Source organism: Salmo trutta, chromosome 1 (genome assembly GCF_901001165.1).
Source record: "Salmo trutta chromosome 1, fSalTru1.1, whole genome shotgun sequence".
In the NCBI taxonomy this organism is placed as follows: domain Eukaryota; kingdom Metazoa; phylum Chordata; class Actinopteri; order Salmoniformes; family Salmonidae; genus Salmo; species Salmo trutta.
In genome coordinates, this window is record NC_042957.1 from 64,775,956 (window position 1) to 64,801,846 (window position 25,891).

At 41.5% G+C, this 25,891-nt stretch overlaps 1 protein-coding gene across 1 annotated transcript in view; it reads left to right on the forward strand.

Moving 5' to 3' along the window:
- Nucleotides 1-25,891, forward strand: part of LOC115205296 (cytohesin-3) — a 63,315-nt gene that overhangs the window by 21,663 nt on the left and 15,761 nt on the right. The window contains exons 2-7 of the mRNA XM_029771110.1: nucleotides 20,205-20,287; nucleotides 20,502-20,566; nucleotides 21,173-21,239; nucleotides 21,586-21,704; nucleotides 22,530-22,610; nucleotides 22,928-23,040. Coding sequence (XP_029626970.1) covers nucleotides 20,205-20,287; nucleotides 20,502-20,566; nucleotides 21,173-21,239; nucleotides 21,586-21,704; nucleotides 22,530-22,610; nucleotides 22,928-23,040 — 528 coding nt within the window. The remainder of the gene's footprint in view (nucleotides 1-20,204; nucleotides 20,288-20,501; nucleotides 20,567-21,172; nucleotides 21,240-21,585; nucleotides 21,705-22,529; nucleotides 22,611-22,927; nucleotides 23,041-25,891) is intronic.

Genomic DNA, 25,891 nt, shown 5'->3' on the forward strand with positions numbered 1-25,891 from the left:
TAAGTCAATGTGTTGGAAAGAAGGGGCCCAAGTTGTGCTCTCATGCCCTCATGCCATACCCAGCTTCCCCCCTGGAAGTCTCTCCTTGGGAAAGGAGACATGGCCTCAGCAGGATGGTGCATGCACGATAAGATAAGAAGGCCCCTCTGAGGTAGACTCATGGCAAGGGTATTTTAAAGGGGAATTCATTGGTCACAACTCAAAACATGCAAAACTCTCTAAAAATGTACTGTAAACTCTCTTTAAAAATGGGCACTGAAAAGAAAGCAGGGACACAGTCATAATATAGTCATTCACAGCATATGCCTTCCCCCAAGCCATAAGACTCTAATCAAATGGCTACCCAGACTATTTGCATTGCCCCCCCCCCCTTTTTACACCACTGCTACTCTCTGTTGTTATCATCTATGCATAGTCACTTTAATAACTCTACCTACATGTACATATTACCTCAACCCTGTATATAGTCTCACTATTGTTATTTTACTGCTGCTCTTTAAGTACTTGTTACTTTTATTTCTTATTCTTATTGATATATATATTTTTTTAACTGCATTGTTGGTTAGGGACTCGTAAGTAAGCATTTCACTGTAAGGTGTTGTACACCTGTTGTATTCGTCACATGTGACTAATAACATTTGATTTGATTTGATGCTGTGATTCGCTCCTTTAATACGCAGGAAGTGACACATGAAAGGAGGATCATCAAGAGTAATCAAAGGCAACCCCACTGCAGTCAGCGCCTGTAACTGAGTAGAGATAAAGAACAGGGGACCCTGCTGCCAAAACGAGTAATCTAATTTGTTCGGAAGAGCATGACACATGATGACCCAAAAATAGACTAATTACGTCCCTGTTTTCATCTCCGGAAGGGAAGCGGAAGCGTTCCTTTAATGTGGATTTTTGGCAAACGTTAGCAGTAAAGACGGTGATCTTGTTTAATTCCATATGAATAAGTCATTGTGGCTGGTGCGCTTTGCTGTCGAGGTGGGTTTAGGCTTACAGGGGGAGCGATTTGTGCTTCAAGCCTCTGGTGCTTTTTGATCATTAAACAGCTGTGTTGTGATGTATTTGTTTTGATGTTGAAATCCCCTTTTATTTGGGGCAATGTTTCGATCTCAGAAATAGCAGAAATGACAGCAAACATTCCCAGCGAGTGACTGTCACTGACGCAATCAAGCGAAATATGCTGTTGAATACAAAAATGAAAGCAACAATGATTTGCACAAAATCAGAAAATTACAATGCATATTTTTTTTGTGTAAATCAATGACAATCCAAACAACTGAACCAAACTATACTGAACAAAATATATAAATGCAACATGCAACAATTCAAAAGGTTTTTCTGAGTTAGTTCATATAAGAAAATCAGTTAATTGACATAAATTCATTAGGCTCTAATCTATGGATTTCACATGACTGGGCGTGGATCAGAAAACCAGTCAGTATCTGGTGTGACCACCATTTGTCTCATGCAGCGCAACACAGCTCCTTCACGTAGAGATGATCAGGCTGTTGATTGTGGCCTGTGGAATGTTGTCCCACTCCTCTTCAATGGCTGTGCGAAGTTGCTGGATATTGGCCGGAACTGGAACACGCTGCCGTACATATCGATCCAGAGCATCCCAAACATGCTCAATGGGTGACATGTCTGGTGAGTATGCAGGCCATGGAAGAACTGCCACATTTTCAGCTTCCAGGATTTTTTTACAGATCCTTGTGACATGGGGCCGTGCATTACCATGCTGAAACATGGCGGCGGATGAATGATACAACAATGGGCCTCAGGATCTTGTCACGGTATCTCTGTGCATTTAAATTCCCATCGATAAAAGGAAATTGTGTTTGTTGTCGGTAGTGTATGCCTGCCCATACCATAACCTCACCGCCACCATGGGGTGTTCACAACGTTGACATCAGCAAACCATTTGCCCACACGACACCATACATGTGGTCTGCGGTTGTGAGGCCGGTTGGACATTCTGCCAAATTCTCTAAAAAGACGTTGGAAGCGACTTATTGTAGAGAAATAAACATTAAATTCTCTAGCAACAGCCCTAGTGGACATTCCTGCAGTCAGCATGCCAATGCTGGCGAGGCAGGTAGCCTAGTGGTTAGAGCATTGGGCCAGTAACCGAAAGGTTGCTAGATCAAATCCCCGAGCTGACAATGTAAACATCTGTCGTTCTACTCCTAAACAAGGCAGTTAACCCACTGTTCCTAGGCCGTCATTGTAAATAAGAATTTGTTCTTAACTGACTTGCCTAGCTAAATAAGTGAATTGCCCGCTCCCTCAAAACTTGAGATATCTGAGGTGTTGTGTGACACATTTTAGTAAGTAACTTGATTATGCCATTCTTAGTGCAAATTTAGACAAAATAAAAAGACCTAGCTAGCTAAAACAAAGTCAAACAGTTCCTTTAAAAATTGTAATTCATTTTCTCAAATCGTGTTTGGCCTTTTATTGTCCCCAGCACAAGGTGCACCTGTGTAATGATCATGCTGTTTAGTCAGCTTCTTGATGTGTCACACCTGTCAGTTGGATGGATTATATTGGCAAATAAGAAATGCCCACTAACAGGGATGTAAACAAATTAGTGCCCAGCATTTTAGACATCTTGTTGTGCATTTGAAAATGCCTGGGATCCTTTATTTCAGCTCATGAATCATGGGACCAACACTTTACATGTTGCGTTTATATTTTTGTTCAGTGTAGTACCTTAGGTGAGGTGAGGTCTGTCTTCCAGTAAATGAGGAGTCCCAGTACAATAACATGTTTTTCAGATCAGATGACTTTAGCAGACTGACTGATGAGCTTAGCAGGTCCATGCACCGAAGGGAGAGTAGTGGGAAATTGTTGTCTCCATTTACACAGAGGAGGTGTGTGTGTGTGTGTGTGTGTGTGTGTGTCTTTTTGGTGCTAGAAAATACTTTCATTTTAAAGACTTTGATTTACTTGGAAATGGTGGGAGAGAGAGGGAGAGCAAGCAATTGAACGATAGAGTGAAAGAGAGGTCGCATTCACAAGGAGAAAAAACAAGTGGTTTATCCTAGAGTCTGTTGAAATACATCTGCATGATTCGCAGAGTGCTTTATGACTGGCATTAAATCAATGCAGCCAATAACAATATCAGAGACATGAGACTGTTATGCTAATGAGAGACTGTGGATGAGGTTAGCACATGGTTTAATCATGTTACATATGACTGTAGAACACTTGGCGGGGGAGGATTCAGAGTGTAGAACTATTTCCAATGGGGAGAGGGTTCTGACCTGAGAACTGTTTGGGTGTTGACCGAAAAACCTTGCTGGGGAAGGGTCTGATGGTCTAAACTCTATGTTCTGACTTTAGAACAGTTTGGGTTCCGATAACAGAATGATTTACTAGGTCTGAAGTCTGGGTGCTAATTGTAGAACTATTTGGGTTCTGAGCATAGAACCCTTTAGTCCGTTCTGTGTATTGAATTTTGGAGAAGGGTCATTGAAGCAGGCAAGCAGCAGACAGCTTTTGCCGGGTCCTAAGAGCATTCAGTCTGACTCTACACAGGAGCTACTGCTACAGTAGTCTGATCAAAGTTGCAATACTCTTACAGGGCCTATACACTAGAGGCTGCAGCATTCTCTAGACTGGTCTGGTGGGTCAGGCCAGAACCACATCATCCTCCTGACTATTACCATGGAGATGAGGCTAATAAATAGCCAATGGAGCCCTCCGAAAGAACATGGCTCACTTTGAAAGTTTCACACGTTTTTTTATGAGACAAGGCTTATAGTGAAGAGTTTCCCAGGAAAAATTAGGGGAGAGAAAGATGGAGAGGAAGATGGAGGGAGAAAGAACTAAAGAGTGAACTAGAAGGAAGACACGGAAAAGAATAGTGATTTAAAATATTTAAAAACAGAGAAGAGGTTTGGATGAAGGGGAGATAATGAAAAAGTGAGAAAGACAGAGGGTGAAAGAATGAAAGGAGAGGATAAGAGAGAGATGGCTGTCAAAGGACCTGCCATCACACCTGTAACTGAGAGAGGAAAACAACCAGCTAAAAGCAGTGGGCAATGTAGCTGTAAAGCTTCAGCCAACAACACAGTCCTACTGACCACTACTGACCCTCAGATACAGAGCTGGACTCATATCTGAGCTATCTATTCAACTCCGAGACAGAGCTGGACTCATCTGAGCTATCTATTCAACTCCGAGACAGAGCTGGACTCATCTGAGCTATCTATTCAACTCCGAGACAGAGCTGGACTCATCTGAGCTATGTATTCAACTCCGAGACAGAGCTGGACTCAGATCTGAGCTATGTATTCAACTCCGAGACAGAGCTGGACTCAGATCTGAGCTATGTATTCAACTCCGAGACAGAGCTGGACTCATCTGAGCTATCTATTCAACTCCGAGACAGAGCTGGACTCATCTGAGCTATCTATTCAACTCCGAGACAGAGCTGGACTCATCTGAGCTATCTATTCAACTCCGAGACAGAGCTGGACTCATCTGAGCTATCTATTCAACTCCGAGACAGAGCTGGACTCAGATCTGAGCTATGTATTCAACACCGAGACAGAGCTGGACTCAGATCTGGGGTATGTATTCAACACCGAGACAGAGCTGGACTCAGATCTGGGGTATGTATTCAACTCCGAGACAGAGCTGGACTCATATCTGAGCTATGTATTCAACACCGAGACAGAGCTGGACTCAGATCTGAGCTATGTATTCAACTCCGAGACAGAGCTGGACTCAGATCTGGGGTATGTATTCAACACCGAGACAGAGCTGGACTCAGATCTGAGCTATGTATTCAACTCCGAGACAGAGCTGGACTCAGATCTGAGCTATGTATTCAACTCCGAGACAGAGCTGGACTCAGATCTGAGCTATGTATTCAACTCCGAGACAGAGCTGGACTCAGATCTGAGCTATGTATTCAACTCCGAGACAGAGCTGGACTCAGATCTGAGCTATGTATTCAACTCCGAGACAGAGCTGGACTCAGATCTGAGTCATGTATTCAACTCCGAGACAGAGCTGGACTCAGATCTGAGTTATGTATTCAACTCCGAGACAGAGCTGGACTCAGATCTGAGTCATGTATTCAACTCCGAGACAGAGCTGGACTCAGATCTGAGTTATGTATTCAACTCAGAGACAGAGCTGGACTCAGATCTGAGCTATGTATTCAACTCCGAGACAGAGCTGGACTCATATCTGAGTTATGTATTCAACTCAGAGACAGAGCTGGACTCGTATCTGAGCTATGTATTCAACTCCGAGACAGAGCTGGACTCAGATCTGAGCTATGTATTCAACTCCAAGACAGAGCTGGACTCAGATCTGAGCTATGTATTCAACTCCGAGACAGAGCTGGACTCAGATCTGAGCTATGTATTCAACTCCGAGACAGCTGGACTCAGATCTGAGTTATGTATTCAACTCCGAGACAGCTGGACTCAGATCTGAGCTATGTATTCAACTCCGAGACAGCTGGACTCAGATCTGAGTTATGTATTCAACTCCGAGACAGAGCTGGACTCAGATATGAGTCATGTATTCATCTCCGAGACAGAGCTGGACTCAGATCTGGGGTATGTATTCAACTCCGAGACAGCTGGACTCAGATCTGAGTTATGTATTCAACTCCGAGACAGCTGGACTCAGATCTGAGTTATGTATTCAACTCCGAGACAGAGCTGGACTCAGATCTGAGTCATGTATTCAACTCCGAGACAGAGCTGGACTCAGATCTGAGCTATGTATTCAACTCCGAGACAGAGCTGGACTCATATCTGAGCTATGTATTCAACTCAGAGACAGAGCTGGACTCAGATCTGAGTCATGTATTCAACTCCGAGACAGAGCTGGACTCAGATCTGAGCTTAGTATTCAACTCCGAGACAGAGCTGGACTCAGATCTGAGCTATATATTCAACTCCGAGACAGAGCTGGACTCAGATCTGAGCTATGTATTCAACTCCGAGACAGAGCTGGACTCAGATCTGAGCTATGTATTCAACTCCGAGACAGAGCTGGACTCAGATCTGAGCTATGTATTCAACTCCGAGACAGAGCTGGACTCAGATCTGAGTTATGTATTCAACTCCGAGACAGAGCTGGACTCATATCTGAGCTATGTATTCAACTCCGAGACAGAGCTGGACTCAGATCTGAGCTATGTATTCAACTCCGAGACAGAGCTGGACTCAGATCTGAGCTATGTATTCAACTCCGAGACAGAGCTGGACTCAGATCTGAGTTATGTATTCAACTCAGAGACAGAGCTGGACTCAGATCTGAGCTATGTATTCAACTCCGAGACAGAGCTGGACTCAGATCTGGAGTATGTATGCAAGAGAACACAAATTGGGTTATAGATGGTTTTTATTTTGTGAACAGTGATATTGCAGGACACTTAATGACAGATTGTGTGGTATTTGACTGGGTCCTAGGCATGAGGTTGTAACAATACTATATTCCCAGTACAGAGCCGAGTCAAACCAAGCTGGCCTGGTTATGCTTCCACCATAGTTGCTGGAACCTCAATGTGAGAAGAAAATATCCGGCTAGCACGGTACGGTTCAGGTCAGCCCTGACTCAGACACTTATGTTTCAGGTTTTGTCTTCCATGACACACTTAATCAACCTACTTACATCATTCAACAGTCTCAGCTGTGTTGTTGCACATATTTCTCCATGATTATAGTAACACAATGAGGAGACTATGGCGAGCGCTTGTATAAGTGTTCCTGAACTAGCCGTGATGTGAACTTAGTTTAACCCAGCCTGTGTTTGTGTGGCTACTATTGTTACGGCAGACCAGAGTCAGTGGGCCTAATCAGTGCAGACATCCTCTCTTCATTGTCACAGTGCAGACCTGGAGAAAATCAGGAAGTGGCTCCACTGGCTCTGTTTATTAGTTGTTCCCTTGCCTTGCTGTCACAGTAGGCACTAGATGGCCATGCTAGAAAGGACAATAGTAGCCTATTAACATAGCTATGTGCTCTTAATCGAGGGTTAGGGTCAAAGGTAAGGTCAGGGTTGAGGTGAGAGTAGCCTAAAGGTTAAGTTCAAGTTTAGTAGTTGAAATTGTATTTCTTGTCAAAAAGTCCATGTGTTCCATTGTTTCTATAATAGCCAGATATAGTTGTCGCTATCTATCTTTAGCCACGGAACCATGAAACCATGTCACAAGGGACACTCCAACATGTCCGCCTCTGCCGTCGATCTCCCTCTGCAGTACAACCAGGGGATCAGTATGCTTGGGCAGCTTTTGTATTCCCTCTCGCTACCAAGGAGATTTGAAAGGCGTGACACTCGATTGAGTTAGAGATCTGACTTAGGAAACGATCAATAGTGGTCTGTTCCCTGCATGGATCTGACCTCTGTCTCGTCCTCTGTCTATGTCAGTCACTGTCCAAGAGAGAACTCCAGGGCCTCTATTCACACAGCTTCCCACATTAAGAGTGCTGATCTAGGATCAGTTTTGTCTTTTAGATCATAATTAATACTATTTTTTTATGGATAGTAGGACCTGATCCTTGATCAGCCCTCTTACTCTGAGACACTGTGAATACAGCCAGGGTGTTCTAGAATCTCTAGAGAATGTTCTCTATCTGCACTATCTATCTTATACCGGCAGCCAGAGACAGCTATGCATTATGCAAAGGGTTTTAATTAGCCTTAGCTAGCATAGCTAGCAGTTACAAGACTTGGGGCTAAAGGCGTGCACGTCCAGGCTGGGGGAGGCATGGTCAGCATAACAGAGCAGTTTCGAAGCCAAGCCAGCCAAACCTTAGCATGGCAAGATAGGACAAACAGATCTGGGACAAGGCTAGCCCAGCGCCACTGTGTCTGCAACTTTTCCAGAGAGATTTTCCAACTTGATCCAACAAAGGGGATCACCAAGTCCAACTCCAACAGTTGTACTGATTCTATCAGGGTCGAGTGCGTCACAGCGTCACTTGGATCAGGAGATGAATGACATTGGTTTATCAATGGCGTGGAGAATTTGCATGTTGTCTCCCTGTCTGTTCCTGGTTCAAGACCCCTGACTGTGACTGATCGCCAGGGCAGAGAGAGGTCTGACTGAGGAGGTGGAGGAGAGGATGATCATGTAGTCATAAGTACATAAAACATGTACTTCCCATGACTGTGATGTGGTTGTCTCATCTAGCGTTCCTTAAGATGAATACACTAACTGTAAGTTGCTCTGGATAAGAGCGTCTGCTAAATAAATAAAATGTCAAATTGAATAAGTCATAAAATCTTAATATCATGGTGCCCATCAGAACCAGGCCAGTAGTCACAAAGCATCTCTGAGTAGCAGTGCTGATCTAGGATCAGTTATCCATTTTAGATTATAATGAATAAGATTATATGGACAGGAAGGACCTGATCCTAGATCAGCACTACTGCGAGACACTTTGTTAATAAGGGCTCAGATCTCCTCTACAGATTATTATAAAGACTTGATAACAAGTAGAACACCGGGAAACTTTGGACAAACGTGTCTGTTGGAAAATAGACCCTTTCTCTCAGATCAAGATTACTTCCTAGTTCAATTAGCTTAGGGTCTGAAATATTGAAGAATTCAAACTTTCCACTCAAATATCCAATTGACATCAATGCATAATTCAGATTAGATTTGGAGTTGCATGAGCTCTAGTTAGTGCTCAGCCCTGAGTGTGTATAATAAGTGATTATTTTCAGTCTAAAAGGAAGTGAAGCAGGAAGTCTCCCATGGCGTGTGGTGTGTGGCCACTGGTCTGTATAATTGATTACACTGCAGTAGTGAGTTCCTTAAGTGACCGTTCAGTAGCAGTAGCACTTTGACCCTGCCTAGGGGTGTCTGACCTCTCACCTCTGTGACGACCTCGTTGACCCTTAGAGATCACATTGATCTGGTTGGTCACGGGAGAGGAGTGGATGAAGGGAATCAGACTGGAGGTGGAAGAAAGGGATACACACACACACACACACACACACACACACACACACACACACACACACACACACACACACACACACACACACATCCTTCATGTATAATGCATTAGATACCCAGGCTGACGGTGTATAGCCTACAGCAGCAGTTCATCCACAATGATGATATCAGATTACCCAGCGTTTCCACATGCATACACACAGCAGGGGGATTGTCACTGAACACAGCGGCCATCAATCCCAGACAATTTGTCCCTTTCTTTTGGTTGACTGGGTTGTTTGAGGTAAAGTAGGTGGGATGGCGCTCTGCTTTGCCATTAGAGACGTAGGTTGCCTGGGGGGGGGCCATCTGCTCTACAATCACTGGCTTTATGGGCCTGGTTAAAGAGCCAGAGTTAACACGGAGAAGATAACGCTCTCTCTTCTTCTCTGCTCTTCTCTTTTCTCTCTCTTCTCTCTTCTCTTCTCTCTCTCTTCTCGCTCTTCTGTCTCCTCTCTCTCTCTCCTCTCTCTGAGCTTGGCTGTCTTGTGGTAGTGGTATCTATTGTCTTTTTTCCTTCTGATTTATTTTATTTCTCTCTCTGTCCCCCTCTTGCTATCTCGCTCTCTATCTGTCTGTAGTATATATCTCTTCTCTCTTGCTTTGTCACTCTCTCTCTTTTCTCCCCTCTCTCTGTATCTACTCTATTTATTTCTCCCCTCTCTCTGTATCTACTCTATTTATTTCTCTCCTCTCTCTGTATCTACTCTATTTATTTCTCCTCTCTCTGTATCTACTCTATTTATTTCTCCTCTCTCTGTATCTACTCTATTTATTTCTCCTCTCTCTGTATCTACTCTATTTATTTCTCCCCTCTCTGTATCTACTCTATTTATTTCTCTCCTCTCTCTGTATCTACTCTATTTATTTCTCCTCTCTCTGTATCTACTCTATTTATTTCTCCCCTCTCTCTGTATCTACTCTATTTATTTCTCCCCTCTCTCTGTATCTACTCTATTTATTTCTCCTCTCTCTGTATCTACTCTATTTATTTCTCCTCTCTCTGTATCTACTCTATTTTTCTCCTCTCTCTCTCTGTATCTACTCTATTTATTTCTCCCCTCTCTCTGTATCTACTCTATTATTTCTCCTCTCTCTGTATCTACTCTATTTATTTCTCCCCTCTCTCTGTATCTACTCTATTTATTTCTCCCCTCTCTGTATCTACTCTATTTTTCTCCTCTCTCTCTCTGTATCTACTCTATTTATTTCTCCCCTCTCTCTGTATCTACTCTATTTATTTCTCCTCTCTCTGTATCTACTCTATTTATTTCTCCCCTCTCTCTGTATCTACTCTATTTATTTCTCCCCTCTCTCTGTATCTACTCTATTTATTTCTCCTCTCTCTCTGTATCTACTCTATTTATTTCTCCTCTCTGTATCTACTCTATTTATTTCTCCTCTCTCTGTATCTACTCTATTTATTTCTCCTCTCTCTGTATCTACTCTATTTATTTCTCCTCTCTCTGTATCTACTCTATTTATCTCTCCCCTCTCTGTATCTACTCTATTTATTTCTCCCCTCTCTCTGTATCTACTCTATTTATTTCTCCCCTCTCTCTGTATCTACTCTATTTATTTCTCCTCTCTCTGTATCTACTCTATTTATTTCTCTCCTCTCTCTGTATCTACTCTATTTATTTCTCCCCTCTCTCTGTATCTACTCTATTTATTTCTCTCCTCTCTCTGTATCTACTCTATTTATTTCTCCCCTCTCTCTGTATCTACTCTATTTATTTGTCCTCTCTCTCTGTATCTACTATATTTATTTCTCCCCTCTCTCTGTATCTACTCTATTTATTTCTCCCCTCTCTCTGTATCTACTCTATTTATTTCTCCTCTCTCTGTATCTACTCTATTTATTTCTCCTCTCTCTGTATCTACTCTATTTTTCTCCTCTCTCTCTCTGTATCTACTCTATTTATTTCTCCCCTCTTTCTGTATCTACTCTATTATTTCTCCCCTCTCTCTGTATCTACTCTATTTATTTCTCCCCTCTCTCTGTATCTACTCTATTTATTTCTCCCCTCTCTCTGTATCTACTCTATTTATTTCTCCTCTCTCTGTATCTACTCTATTTATTTCTCCTCTCTCTGTATCTACTCTATTTATTTCTCCCCTCTCTCTGTATCTACTCTATTTATTTCTCCTCTCTCTGTATCTACTCTATTTATTTCTCCCCTCTCTCTGTATCTACTCTATTTATTTCTCCCCTCTCTCTGTATCTACTCTATTTATTTCTCCTCTCTCTGTATCTACTCTATTTATTTCTCCTCTCTCTGTATCTACTCTATTTATTTCTCCTCTCTCTGTATCTACTCTATTTTTCTCCTCTCTCTCTCTGTATCTACTCTATTTATTTCTCCCCTCTCTCTGTATCTACTCTATTATTTCTCCTCTCTCTGTATCTACTCTATTTATTTCTCCCCTCTCTCTGTATCTACTCTATTTATTTCTCCCCTCTCTCTGTATCTACTCTATTTATTTCTCCCCTCTCTCTGTATCTACTCTATTTATTTCTCCTCTCTCTCTGTATCTACTCTATTTATTTCTCCTCTCTCTGTATCTACTCTATTTATTTCTCCTCTCTCTGTATCTACTCTATTTATCTCTCCCCTCTCTGTATCTACTCTATTTATTTCTCCCCTCTCTCTGTATCTACTCTATTTATTTCTCTCCTCTCTCTGTATCTACTCTATTTATTTCTCTCCTCTCTCTGTATCTACTCTATTTATTTCTCTCCTCTCTCTGTATCTACTCTATTTATTTCTCCCCTCTCTCTGTATCTACTCTATTTATTTCTCCCCTCTCTCTGTATCTACTCTATTTATTTCTCCTCTCTCTGTATCTACTCTATTTATTTCTCCCCTCTCTCTGTATCTACTCTATTTATTTCTCCCCTCTCTCTGTATCTACTCTATTTATTTCTCCTCTCTCTCTGTATCTACTCTATTTATTTCTCCTCTCTGTATCTACTCTATTTATTTCTCCTCTCTCTGTATCTACTCTATTTATTTCTCCCCTCTCTCTGTATCTACTCTATTTATTTCTCCTCTCTCTGTATCTACTCTATTTATTTCTCCTCTCTCTGTATCTACTCTATTTTTCTCCTCTCTCTCTCTGTATCTACTCTATTTATTTCTCCCCTCTTTCTGTATCTACTCTATTATTTCTCCCCTCTCTCTGTATCTACTCTATTTATTTCTCCCCTCTCTCTGTATCTACTCTATTTATTTCTCCCCTCTCTCTGTATCTACTCTATTTATTTCTCCTCTCTCTGTATCTACTCTATTTATTTCTCCTCTCTCTGTATCTACTCTATTTATTTCTCCCCTCTCTCTGTATCTACTCTATTTATTTCTCCTCTCTCTGTATCTACTCTATTTATTTCTCCCCTCTCTCTGTATCTACTCTATTTAATTCTCCCCTCTCTCTGTATCTACTCTATTTATTTCTCCTCTCTCTGTATCTACTCTATTTATTTCTCCTCTCTCTGTATCTACTCTATTTATTTCTCCTCTCTCTGTATCTACTCTATTTTTCTCCTCTCTCTCTCTGTATCTACTCTATTTATTTCTCCCCTCTCTCTGTATCTACTCTATTATTTCTCCTCTCTCTGTATCTACTCTATTTATTTCTCCCCTCTCTCTGTATCTACTCTATTTATTTCTCCCCTCTCTCTGTATCTACTCTATTTATTTCTCCCCTCTCTCTGTATCTACTCTATTTATTTCTCCTCTCTCTCTGTATCTACTCTATTTATTTCTCCCCTCTCTGTATCTACTCTATTTATTTCTCCTCTCTCTGTATCTACTCTATTTATCTCTCCCCTCTCTGTATCTACTCTATTTATTTCTCCCCTCTCTCTGTATCTACTCTATTTATTTCTCTCCTCTCTCTGTATCTACTCTATTTATTTCTCTCCTCTCTCTGTATCTACTCTATTTATTTCTCTCCTCTCTCTGTATCTACTCTATTTATTTCTCCCCTCTCTCTGTATCTACTCTATTTATTTCTCCCCTCTCTCTGTATCTACTCTATTTATTTCTCCTCTCTCTGTATCTACTCTATTTATTTCTCTCCTCTCTCTGTATCTACTCTATTTATTTCTCCTCTCTGTATCTACTCTATTTATTTCTCCTCTCTCTGTATCTACTCTATTTATTTCTCCTCTCTCTGTATCTACTCTATTTATTTCTCCTCTCTCTGTATCTACTCTATTTATCTCTCCCCTCTCTGTATCTACTCTATTTATTTCTCCCCTCTCTCTGTATCTACTCTATTTACTTCTCCCCTCTCTCTGTATCTACTCTATTTATTTCTCCTCTCTCTGTATCTACTCTATTTATTTCTCTCCTCTCTCTGTATCTACTCTATTTTTCTCCTCTCTCTCTCTGTATCTACTCTATTTATTTCTCCCCTCTTTCTGTATCTACTCTATTATTTCTCCCCTCTCTCTGTATCTACTCTATTTATTTCTCCCCTCTCTCTGTATCTACTCTATTTATTTCTCCCCTCTCTGTATCTACTCTATTTATTTCTCCTCTCTCTGTATCTACTCTATTTATTTCTCCCCTCTCTCTGTATCTACTCTATTTATTTCTCCTCTCTCTGTATCTACTCTATTTATTTCTCCCCTCTCTCTGTATCTACTCTATTTATTTCTCCCCTCTCTCTGTATCTACTCTATTTATTTCTCCTCTCTCTCTGTATCTACTCTATTTATTTCTCCTCTCTCTGTATCTACTCTATTTTTCTCCTCTCTCTCTCTGTATCTACTCTATTTATTTCTCCTCTCTCTGTATCTACTCTATTTATTTCTCCTCTCTCTGTATCTACTCTATTTTTCTCCTCTCTCTCTCTGTATCTACTCTATTTATTTCTCCCCTCTCTCTGTATCTACTCTATTATTTCTCCTCTCTCTGTATCTACTCTATTTATTTCTCCCCTCTCTCTGTATCTACTCTATTTATTTCTCCCCTCTCTCTGTATCTACTCTATTTATTTCTCCCCTCTCTCTGTATCTACTCTATTTATTTCTCCTCTCTCTCTGTATCTACTCTATTTATTTCTCCCCTCTCTGTATCTACTCTATTTATTTCTCCTCTCTCTGTATCTACTCTATTTATCTCTCCCCTCTCTGTATCTACTCTATTTATTTCTCCCCTCTCTCTGTATCTACTCTATTTATTTCTCTCCTCTCTCTGTATCTACTCTATTTATTTCTCTCCTCTCTCTGTATCTACTCTATTTATTTCTCTCCTCTCTCTGTATCTACTCTATTTATTTCTCCCCTCTCTCTGTATCTACTCTATTTATTTCTCCCCTCTCTCTGTATCTACTCTATTTATTTCTCCTCTCTGTATCTACTCTATTTATTTCTCCTCTCTCTGTATCTACTCTATTTATTTCTCCTCTCTCTGTATCTACTCTATTTATCTCTCCCCTCTCTGTATCTACTCTATTTATTTCTCCCCTCTCTCTGTATCTACTCTATTTATTTCTCCCCTCTCTCTGTATCTACTCTATTTATTTCTCCTCTCTCTGTATCTACTCTATTTATTTCTCTCCTCTCTCTGTATCTACTCTATTTTTCTCCTCTCTCTCTCTGTATCTACTCTATTTATTTCTCCCCTCTTTCTGTATCTACTCTATTATTTCTCCCCTCTCTCTGTATCTACTCTATTTATTTCTCCCCTCTCTCTGTATCTACTCTATTTATTTCTCCCCTCTCTGTATCTACTCTATTTATTTCTCCTCTCTCTGTATCTACTCTATTTATTTCTCCCCTCTCTCTGTATCTACTCTATTTATTTCTCCTCTCTCTGTATCTACTCTATTTATTTCTCCCCTCTCTCTGTATCTACTCTATTTATTTCTCCTCTCTCTGTATCTACTCTATTTTTCTCCTCTCTCTCTCTGTATCTACTCTATTTATTTCTCCTCTCTCTGTATCTACTCTATTTATTTCTCCTCTCTCTGTATCTACTCTATTTTTCTCCTCTCTCTCTCTGTATCTACTCTATTTATTTCTCCCCTCTCTCTGTATCTACTCTATTATTTCTCCTCTCTCTGTATCTACTCTATTTATTTCTCCCCTCTCTCTGTATCTACTCTATTTATTTCTCCCTCTCTCTGTATCTACTCTATTTATTTCTCCCCTCTCTCTGTATCTACTCTATTTATTTCTCCTCTCTCTCTGTATCTACTCTATTTATTTCTCCCCTCTCTGTATCTACTCTATTTATTTCTCCTCTCTCTGTATCTACTCTATTTATCTCTCCCCTCTCTGTATCTACTCTATTTATTTCTCCCCTCTCTCTGTATCTACTCTATTTATTTCTCTCCTCTCTCTGTATCTACTCTATTTATTTCTCTCCTCTCTCTGTATCTACTCTATTTATTTCTCTCCTCTCTCTGTATCTACTCTATTTATTTCTCCCCTCTCTCTGTATCTACTCTATTTATTTCTCCCCTCTCTCTGTATCTACTCTATTTATTTCTCCTCTCTGTATCTACTCTATTTATTTCTCCTCTCTCTGTATCTACTCTATTTATTTCTCCTCTCTCTGTATCTACTCTATTTATCTCTCCCCTCTCTGTATCTACTCTATTTATTTCTCCCCTCTCTCTGTATCTACTCTATTTATTTCTCCCCTCTCTCTGTATCTACTCTATTTATTTCTCCTCTCTCTGTATCTACTCTATTTATTTCTCTCCTCTCTCTGTATCTACTCTATTTTTCTCCTCTCTCTCTCTGTATCTACTCTATTTATTTCTCCCCTCTTTCTGTATCTACTCTATTATTTCTCCCCTCTCTCTGTATCTACTCTATTTATTTCTCCCCTCTCTCTGTATCTACTCTATTTATTTCTCCCCTCTCTGTATCTACTCTATTATTTCTCCTCTCTCTGTATCTACTCTATTTATTTCTCCCCTCTCTCTGTATCTACTCTATTTATTTCTCCTCTCTCTGTATCTACTCTATTTATTTCTCCCCTCTCTCTGTATCTACTCTATTTATTTCTCCCCTCTCTCTGTATCTACTCTATTTATTTCTCCTCTCTCTCTGTATCTACTCTATTTATTTCTCCTCTCTCTGTATCTACTCTATTTTTCTCCTCTCTCTCTCTGTATCTACTCTATTTATTTCTCCCCTCTCTCTGTATCTACTCTATTATTTCTCCTCTCTCTGTATCTACTCTATTTATTTCTCCCCTCTCTCTGTATCTACTCTATTTATTTCTCCTCTCTCTCTGTATCTACTCTATTTATTTCTCCTCTCTGTATCTACTCTATTTATTTCTCCTCTCTCTGTATCTACTCTATTTATTTCTCCTCTCTCTGTATCTACTCTATTTATCTCTCCCCTCTCTGTATCTACTCTATTTATTTCTCCCCTCTCTCTGTATCTACTCTATTTATTTCTCTCCTCTCTCTGTATCTACTCTATTTATTTCTCTCCTCTCTCTGTATCTACTCTATTTATTTCTCTCCTCTCTCTGTATCTACTCTATTTATTTCTCCCCTCTCTCTGTATCTACTCTATTTATTTGTCCTCTCTCTCTGTATCTACTATATTTATTTCTCCCCTCTCTCTGTATCTACTCTATTTATTTCTCCCCTCTCTCTGTATCTACTCTATTTATTTCTCCTCTCTCTGTATCTACTCTATTTATTTCTCCTCTCTCTGTATCTACTCTATTTTTCTCCTCTCTCTCTCTGTATCTACTCTATTTATTTCTCCCCTCTTTCTGTATCTACTCTATTATTTCTCCCCTCTCTCTGTATCTACTCTATTTATTTCTCCTCTCTCTGTATCTACTCTATTTATTTCTCCTCTCTCTGTATCTACTCTATTTATTTCTCCCCTCTCTCTGTATCTACTCTATTTATTTCTCCCCTCTCTCTGTATCTACTCTATTTATTTCTCCTCTCTCTCTGTATCTACTCTATATATTTCTCCTCTCTCTGTATCTACTCTATTATTTCTCCCCTCTCTCTGTATCTACTCTATTTATTTCTCCCCTCTCTCTGTATCTACTCTATTTATTTCTCCCCTCTCTCTGTATCTACTCTATTTATTTCTCCCCTCTCTCTGTATCTACTCTATTTATTTCTCCCCTCTCTCTGTATCTACTCTATTTTTTTCTCCTCTCTCTGTATCTACTCTATTTATTTCTCCTCTCTCTGTATCTACTCTATTTATTTCTCCCCTCTATCTACTCTATTTATTTCTCCTCTCTCTGTATCTACTCTATTTATTTCTCCTCTCTCTGAATCTACTCTATTTTTTTCTCTTCTCTCTGTATCTACTCTATTTATTTCTCCTCTCTCTCTGTATCTACTCTATTTATTTCTCCCCTCTCTGTATCTACTCTATTTATTTCTCTCTTCTCTCTGTATCTACTCTATTTATTTCTCTCCTCTCTCTGTATCTACTCTATTTATTTCTCCTCTCTCTGTATCTACTCTATTTATTTCTCCCCTCTCTGTATCTACTCTATTTATTTCTCCTCTTTCTCTGTATCTACTTTATTTATTTGTCATCTCTCTCTGTATCTACTCTATTTCTCCTCTCTGTATCTACTCTATTATTTCTCCTCTCTCTGTATCTACTCTATTTATTTCTCTCCTCTCTCTGTATCTACTCTATTTATTTCTCCCCTCTCTGTATCTACTCTATTTATTTCTCCTCTCTCTGTATCTACTCTATTTATTTCTCCTCTCTCTGTATCTACTCTATTTATTTCTCCTCTCTCTGTATCTACTCTATTTATTTCTCCTCTCTCTGTATCTACTCTATTTATTTCTCCCCTCTCTGTATCTACTCTATTTATTTCTCTCCTCTCTCTTTATCTACTCTATTTATTTCTCCTCTCTCTGTATCTACTCTATTTATTTCTCCCCTCTCTCTGTATCTACTCTATTTATTTCTCCCCTCTCTCTGTATCTACTCTATTTATTTCTCCCCTCTCTCTGTATCTACTCTATTTATTTCTCCCCTCTCTCTGTATCTACTCTATTTATTTCTCCTCTCTCTGTATCTACTCTATTTATTTCTCCCCTCTCTCTGTATCTACTCTATTTATTTCTCCCCTCTCTCTGTATCTACTCTATTTATTTCTCCCCTCTCTCTGTATCTACTCTATTTATTTCTCCCCTCTCTCTGTATCTACTCTATTTATTTCTCCTCTCTCTGTATCTACTCTATTTATTTCTCCCCTCTCTCTGTATCTACTCTATTTATTTCTCCCCTCTCTCTGTATCTACTCTATTTATTTCTCCCCTCTCTCTGTATCTACTCTATTTATTTCTCCCCTCTCTCTGTATCTACTCTATTTATTTCTCCTCTCTCTGTATCTACTCTATTTATTTCTCTCATCTCTCTGTATCTACTCTATTTATTTCTCCTCTCTCTGTATCTACTCTATTTATTTCTCTCCTCTCTCTGTATCTACTCTATTTATTTCTCTCGCTACATGGAGTGGACAAATCATTAGGAACACCTTCCTAATATTGAGTTGAAGTGTAGATGAAGGGGAGAAGACATGTTAAAGAAGAATGAGACATGGGTTGTGTATGTGTGCCATTCAGACGGTGAATTCGCTAGACAAAATATTTCAGTGCCTTTGAAGAGGGTATGGTAGTAGGTGCCAGGCGCACTGGTTTGAATGTGTCAAGAACTGCAATGCTACTGGGTTTTTCATGCTCAACAGTCTCCTGTGTGTATCAAGAATGGTCCACCACCCAAAGGACATCCAGCCAACTTAAAACAACTGTCTGAAGCATTGGAGTCAACATGGGCCAGCATCCTTGTGGAATGTTTTCAACACCTTGTAGAGTCCATGCCCCTGATGAATTGAGGCTGTTCTGAGGGCAAAATTTTTGTACACTCAGTGTACTCTCCCTCTCCCTTCGTCTATCTCTCTGTTTCATTAATGTAGAAGTCAGTCAGAGGCTTTGAGTGTGTCCACTCGGCCGTGAGAGAAAATGATCACCACTTCTGAGATCCTTTTCCTCTGTCTACCATCTGCATTTGGCTCTGATTGGCTGCTCGTCCGTGATAAGAAGCCACCGAGAGTCGAGTACCACGATGCCATCCCATTCCGACTTAATGGTCCGTGGTATCTCTGTCTTTTTGTCTTTACGGAGAGAGAAAAAAAGACAAGTCAATAGATATTGACAATGGAAGGAGAGAAGAGAAAAAATCTGAATCGTAAAGCTGCTTAGCTCTATGAATCAGCTGGGATTTAACCCCCCCCTTCACCCCCCTCGACTCTCCTCCCCCCTCCACTCCAAGCCATAGGATGGATAGAGAGAAAGAGAGCTGGCGAGGCAAATGCGCGGCGTAGAAAAGCACAATCTGCCACGGCTCTTGACGTGAGAATGACCTACTTCCTGTGAGCCTGAGCATGCCTGCCTCTGCCTGCTTTCTAACAGGTAGTAAGAGCGGCGGTGTGTGATAGGAGGAGGTGGTGGTGAGGAGGACGTCCTCAGAGAGAGGTCTGGAGAGGAAGGTTGATGTATGTGCTGCTGGTAAACTGAGGGATAAGCAGGAGGGACTGGGGAGACTCCTTATTGAATAGAACACGTGGAAATGTCAGAGTCTGTATGATTTACCACTGGGTGCTCAGTTCACATACAGTATAGTCAAACACGTATATTATAGTGTGTGTGTGTGTGTGTGTGTGAGAAGGGGGTTAGCATTTGGCCCAGATATCTCAGTGGTACTAATTACCTCAAATGAGGAAGCAGACTATCTGAGAACTAATATTGGACGATGCACGTTTTAGCAGATGTTCAGCGCTAGTGTGTGTGTGTGTGTGTGCTTACCTGCTTTAGTGTGTGTGTGTGTGGTGGTGGGGGGTCCAAGGTCCCGGTTTGGTTGTAATTTATGGAGGAGTTTTCCTTTTGCCAGAGAGGAAGTCAAGAGCTCTCAGAAGTTCCAGTATACTGCTAGAGAATGATGTGTTGATTTAGGAGTAGGTAGAACTGGAACGTGTCCCTAACAACAGATCCAGGACCAGATGTTTTTCCATCCTCCTAATGGTTAGGTTTAGCATTGGGGTACACTAATCTGATCCTAGATCTGTGGTTCATCAGCCTTGTGTGTTGATTTACAGCACACTAGCTATCACATCTTAATCCATGGAAGTGTCTGACTATGTGTGTAAGTGATTGTGTCTTAATTCCACACTTTCCACACTCTCTTTCACAGTACCTGAAGACCTTTCCTTGGAAGAGAGAGATGAGCTGTCAAACATACGACGCAGGAAAAAAGAGCTACTGGATGACATTGAGGTGAGTCAAGAAAATGAAAAGAAATGTCAAGATTTCCTATTTTTTATTAAGATATCACTCACCCTTGATATGATATGACTTTATGTGGCTGGCTAAAATGTTACTTTGACTCTAACCACTTACATTGAGTCTGTTTGTTGATTTCCAATGCTCTGCTAAAACAGTTCAGTTGTCAATTGAACCCAGCTAATTCTCCCTCTAATCCTGTTGGCAGCGGTTGAAGTTTGAGATTGCAGAGGTGATGACTGAGATCGAGCAGCTAACCTGCGTGGGGGACAGGTGCGTATACACACACACACACATGAACACACACACACACACACACACACACACACACGAACACACACACACACACACACACACACACACACGAACACACACACACACGAACACACACACACACACACACACACACACACACATACCCACACGAACACACACACACACACACACACACACACGAACACACAAAGAAAAAGGCATACGGTTTTCATTCATTTTTAATTAGACTGAGTTTGAGTTAGATTGAGTTTCTCCTGCTAATCAGTTAGTAGGTGCAACAACCTCCATGGTTGATGTTCCAGTCCAAATGGAAAGATAAGTCAAAGATCATTGTTTTTAGAGGATCATTACATTCTCATGTTCATAGCTGACTTGGAACAGTAATGACTGAATCCAGCTGAATTTCTCCTGAACCCAGCCCAATGTAAACTAACAGTGTCAACTCACTAACTCACCACAATACCGTTCAGTATCCTGGATAAATACTGTACAAAGTAGACAAACGTGACAGTTGACCTGGTGAACAAATACAGGCGTCAGTTGTTGATAATGCCACACCTGTTCTAGAGAGCTGATGGATCTCTCTGCTCTGTCCAATCACAGTAAAACAACACAAAGAAATAAACAGATCGCCATGGGAAGGAAGAAATTCAACATGGACCCCAAAAAGGTTTGTCTAAAGTCCATGCAATCCATGCTAAAGACATTATTAACCCACTACCACGGATGTTAATCTGGTGTTAGACGTTTTTATTGAATGTTTTCTGATTTCTATAAAAACAGATAGAAACGTACATGTGTAGCTGTTATGCCTCCTTTAGCGATGTATAACAGGTTACACTATAAACCATGGCCATCAAAGATGTTATCTGGTTGTGTTATCTGTATTAATGACTTATTGTAACGCCTCCTAGCTCTCCTTCAGGTCAAAACAGATAACCGTGTGTGTGTGTGTGTGTGTGTGTGTGTGTGTGTGTGTAGCTTGGAGTGCTAACCAAACTATGTGTGTCTTCCAGGGGATCCAGTTTCTGTTGGAGAACGACCTTCTCCAGCACACTCCTGAGGACGTATCCCAGTTCCTCTACAAAGGAGAGGGCCTCAACAAAACTGTCATAGGGGACTACTTAGGAGAGAGGTAACAAACACACTGCTCTGACCTCCTCTGTTTTCATCTCTCTCTCTCTCTCTCTCTCTCTCTCTGTCTCTGTCTCTGTCTCTGTCTCTCTCTCTCTCTCTCTCTCTCTCTCTCTCTCTCTGTCTCTCTCTCTGTCTCTCTCCCCCTCTTTCTCTCTCTCACTCACTCCCTTCTCTCTCTCCCTCTTTCCCCCTCTTCCTCTCTTTCTCTCTCTCTCCCCATCTCACTCACTCCCTTCTCTCTCTCCCTCCCTCTCTCTTTCCTACACTCTGTCCATCTCTCAGGGAGATTTCTCCCTCTGTGCGTGTATAAGCCCGGTCATAAAGCCTCTGGAAATGGATTGTCTGGCTCTACGGAGCACAGCGGCGACAGTAGACAAGGGGCCATGCTCTGCCTGGCTACATGTGTTTCATATCTACGACACGTGGGCCACCTCGCAGGGATGTGACTGTCAAAACAGCCTGTGTAGCAAACAGACAGAGCAGATAAATCGTTTTCTTTGGAAAAGGCCCTTAAGAAAGCAACAACATATTGTATGTTAACAAGTTGGTTGTATGCACAAACAAATAGCAATTTATCATGACCCGCAATCTTATCATATTGTATAATGGTCTGATAGAGACATAATCTAGAGAAGAGGTGGAGTTGGGTTTAAAAAGGGCCTCTCCCCTAACAGACATTTCAGTTCCTATAGGGATTGAAAGACACTTTACCTGTAATAGTTCTGTTTTTGGAAGTGCTAGACTGATCTGGACTAACACTGAATAGCAGCCATTTCCTGAGCTGAATCTGAGAACCTGACACACTGTTCCTCATCTCTCCCAGGGACGACTTCAACCTCAAGGTGTTGCAGGCCTTCGTAGACCTTCATGAGTTTGCAGATCTCAACCTCGTACAGGCTTTACGGTGAGCTGTTTCTGCATATTACTGTACTAAGATTCCCAGCTGTTCATCACATTTAAAAAAATAATCTAGTAGTATTTATTATTGATAATGTGCAGTCAGTGCACTTTATGATGATGTCCTGCTTTCAAGACACTTTTGGAGCCTCTGTTTTCTTTCCCGTTGGTTTTCCTGTGTTCTCTCTCTCTCTCTCTCTCTCTCTCTCTCCTCACATCTATGTTTCTGTCCCTCTCTCCCTCCCTCCCTCTCTCTCTCCTTTGCTCTGTCTTTCTCACTCTCTCTCTCTCCCTCACTCTCTCTCTTTCTCTATGCTGGTGTAGACAGTTTCTGTGGAGTTTCAGACTGCCTGGTGAGGCTCAGAAGATCGATCGTATGATGGAGGCCTTCGCTTCGCGGTACTGCTCCTGCAACCCCGGTGTCTTCCAATCCACAGGTACACACACACACACACACACACACACACACACACACACACACACACACACACACACACACACACACACACACACACACACACATTGGACGGACCCTGTCATAAAGAGCAGCACCAGACCACCCCTGCCTTAGATCAATGCGTCAGTCTCCCTGTCTCTCTACTTTATAGCAGACCTGTCTTTAAGGTATAAGTTCTAAGGACGTGGCTCCACTCTAGAACCCTCTGGTCCTAAAACCAGTCTTTGTTGTATAGTAAATGTTTTACATGTTATACCTCTTTAGATGGAGTGGAGTCGCTCTATAAAACCTCTACAATACCCAACCCTACAATACCCAACCCTACAATACCCAACCCTACAATACCCAACCCTACAATACCCAACCCTACAATACCCAACCCTACAATACCCAACCCTACAATACCCAACCTCTACAATACCCAACCCTACAATACCCAACCCTACAATACCCAACCCTACAATACCCAACCCTACAATACCCAACCCTACAATACCCAACCCTACAATACCCAACCCTACAATACCCAACCCTACAATACCAACCCTACAATACCCAACCCTACAATACCCAACCCTACAATACCCAACCCCTACAATACCCAACCCTACAATACCCAACCCTACAATACCCAACCCTACAATACCCAACCCTACAATACCCAACCTCTACAATACCCAACCTACAATACCCAACCCTACAATACCCAACCCTACAATACCCAACCCTACAATACCCAACCCTACAATACCCAACCCTACAATACCCAGCCCTACAATACCCAACCCTACAATACCCAACCCTACAATACCCAACCCTACAATACCCAACCTCTAAAATACCCAACCCTACAATACCCAACCCTACAATACCCAACCTCTACAATACCCAACCCTACAATACCCAACCCTACAATACCCAACCTCTAAAATACCCAACCCTACAATACCCAACCCTACAATACCCAACCCTACAATACCCAACCCTACAATACCCAACCTCTACAATACCCAACCCTACAATACCCAACCCTACAATACCCAACCCTACAATACCCAACCTCTAAAATACCCACCCTACAATACCCAACCCTACAATACCCAACCCTACAATACCCAACCCTACAATACCCAACCTCTAAAATACCCAACCCTACAATACCCAACCCTACAATACCCAACCCTACAATACCCAACCCTACAATACCCAACCTCTAAAATACCCAACCTCTAAAATACCCAACCCTACAATACCCAACCCTACAATACCCAACCCTACAATACCGAACCCTACAATACCCAACCCTACAATACCCAACCCTACAATACCCAACCTCTAAAATACCCAACCCTACAATACCCAACCCTACAATACCCAACCCTACAATACCCAACCTCTAAAATACCCAACCCTACAATACCCAACCCTACAATACCCAACCTCTACAATACCCAACCCTACAATACCCAACCCTACAATACCCAACCCTACAATACCCAACCCTACAATACCCAACCCTACAATACCCAACCCTACAATACCCAACCCTACAATACCCAACCCTACAATACCCAACCTCTACAATACCCAACCCTACAATACCCAACCCTACAATACCCAACCCTACAATACCCAACCCTACAATACCCAATCTCTAAAATACCCAACCCTACAATACCCAACCCTACAATACCCCAACCCTACAATACCCAACCCTACAATACCCAACCTCTAAAATACCCAACCCTACAATACCCAACCCTACAATACCCAACCCTACAATACCCAACCCTACAATACCCAACCTCTAAAATACCCAACCCTACAATACCCAACCCTACAATACCCAACCCTACAATACCCAACCCTACAATACCCAACCTCTAAAATACCCAACCCTACAATACCCAACCCTACAATACCCAACCCTATAATACCCAACCCTACCTGTACATTTGTCTTTGTGGAAAAGGAAGTCTTGAATTGCTATAACTATTAAAAACCCAAATACCGGTACACTCACATTTCTACAATCACTCACTATCAGTCGGTACTTGACTCTCTGTCCGATGACTTAATGCATCGTTAGCCGTTGTTGCTGACAGACTTGCGGTTCATTGTTGCTGTGTCATCACTACTTGCATGGCTCCTCTAATAAGGACTTTGATCACTGGTCAATAACAGAGGGTCATTAGTGACTAGTGAGGCACGCTCAGGCCACACATTGTCTCTGTCCCCAACCATCATCTCTGTCCCCTACCATCATCTCTGTTCCCTACCATCATCTCTGTCCCCTACCATCATCTCTGTCCCCTACCATCATCTCTGTCCCCTACCATCATCTCTGTCCCCTACCATCATCTCTGTTCCCTACCATCATCTCTGTCCCCTACCATCATCTCTGTTCCCTACCATCATCTCTGTTCCCTACCATCATCTCTGTTCCCTACCATCATCTCTGACCCCTACCATCATCTCTGTCCCCTACCATCATCTCTGTTCCCTACCATCATCTCTGTTCCCTACCATCATCTCTGTTCCCTATCATCATCTCTGTCCCCTACCATCATCTCTGGCTCCTACCATCATCTCTGTCTCCTACCATCATCTCTGTCCCCTACCATCATAAATGTCCCTTACCATCATCTCTGTTCCCTACCATCATCTCTGTCCCCTACCATCATCTCTGTCCCCTACCATCATCTCTGTCCCCTACAATCATCTCTGTTCCCTACCATCATCTCTGACCCTTACCATCATAAATGTCCCCTACCATCATCTCTGTTCCCTACCATCATCTCTGTTCCCTACCATCATCTCTGTTCCCTACC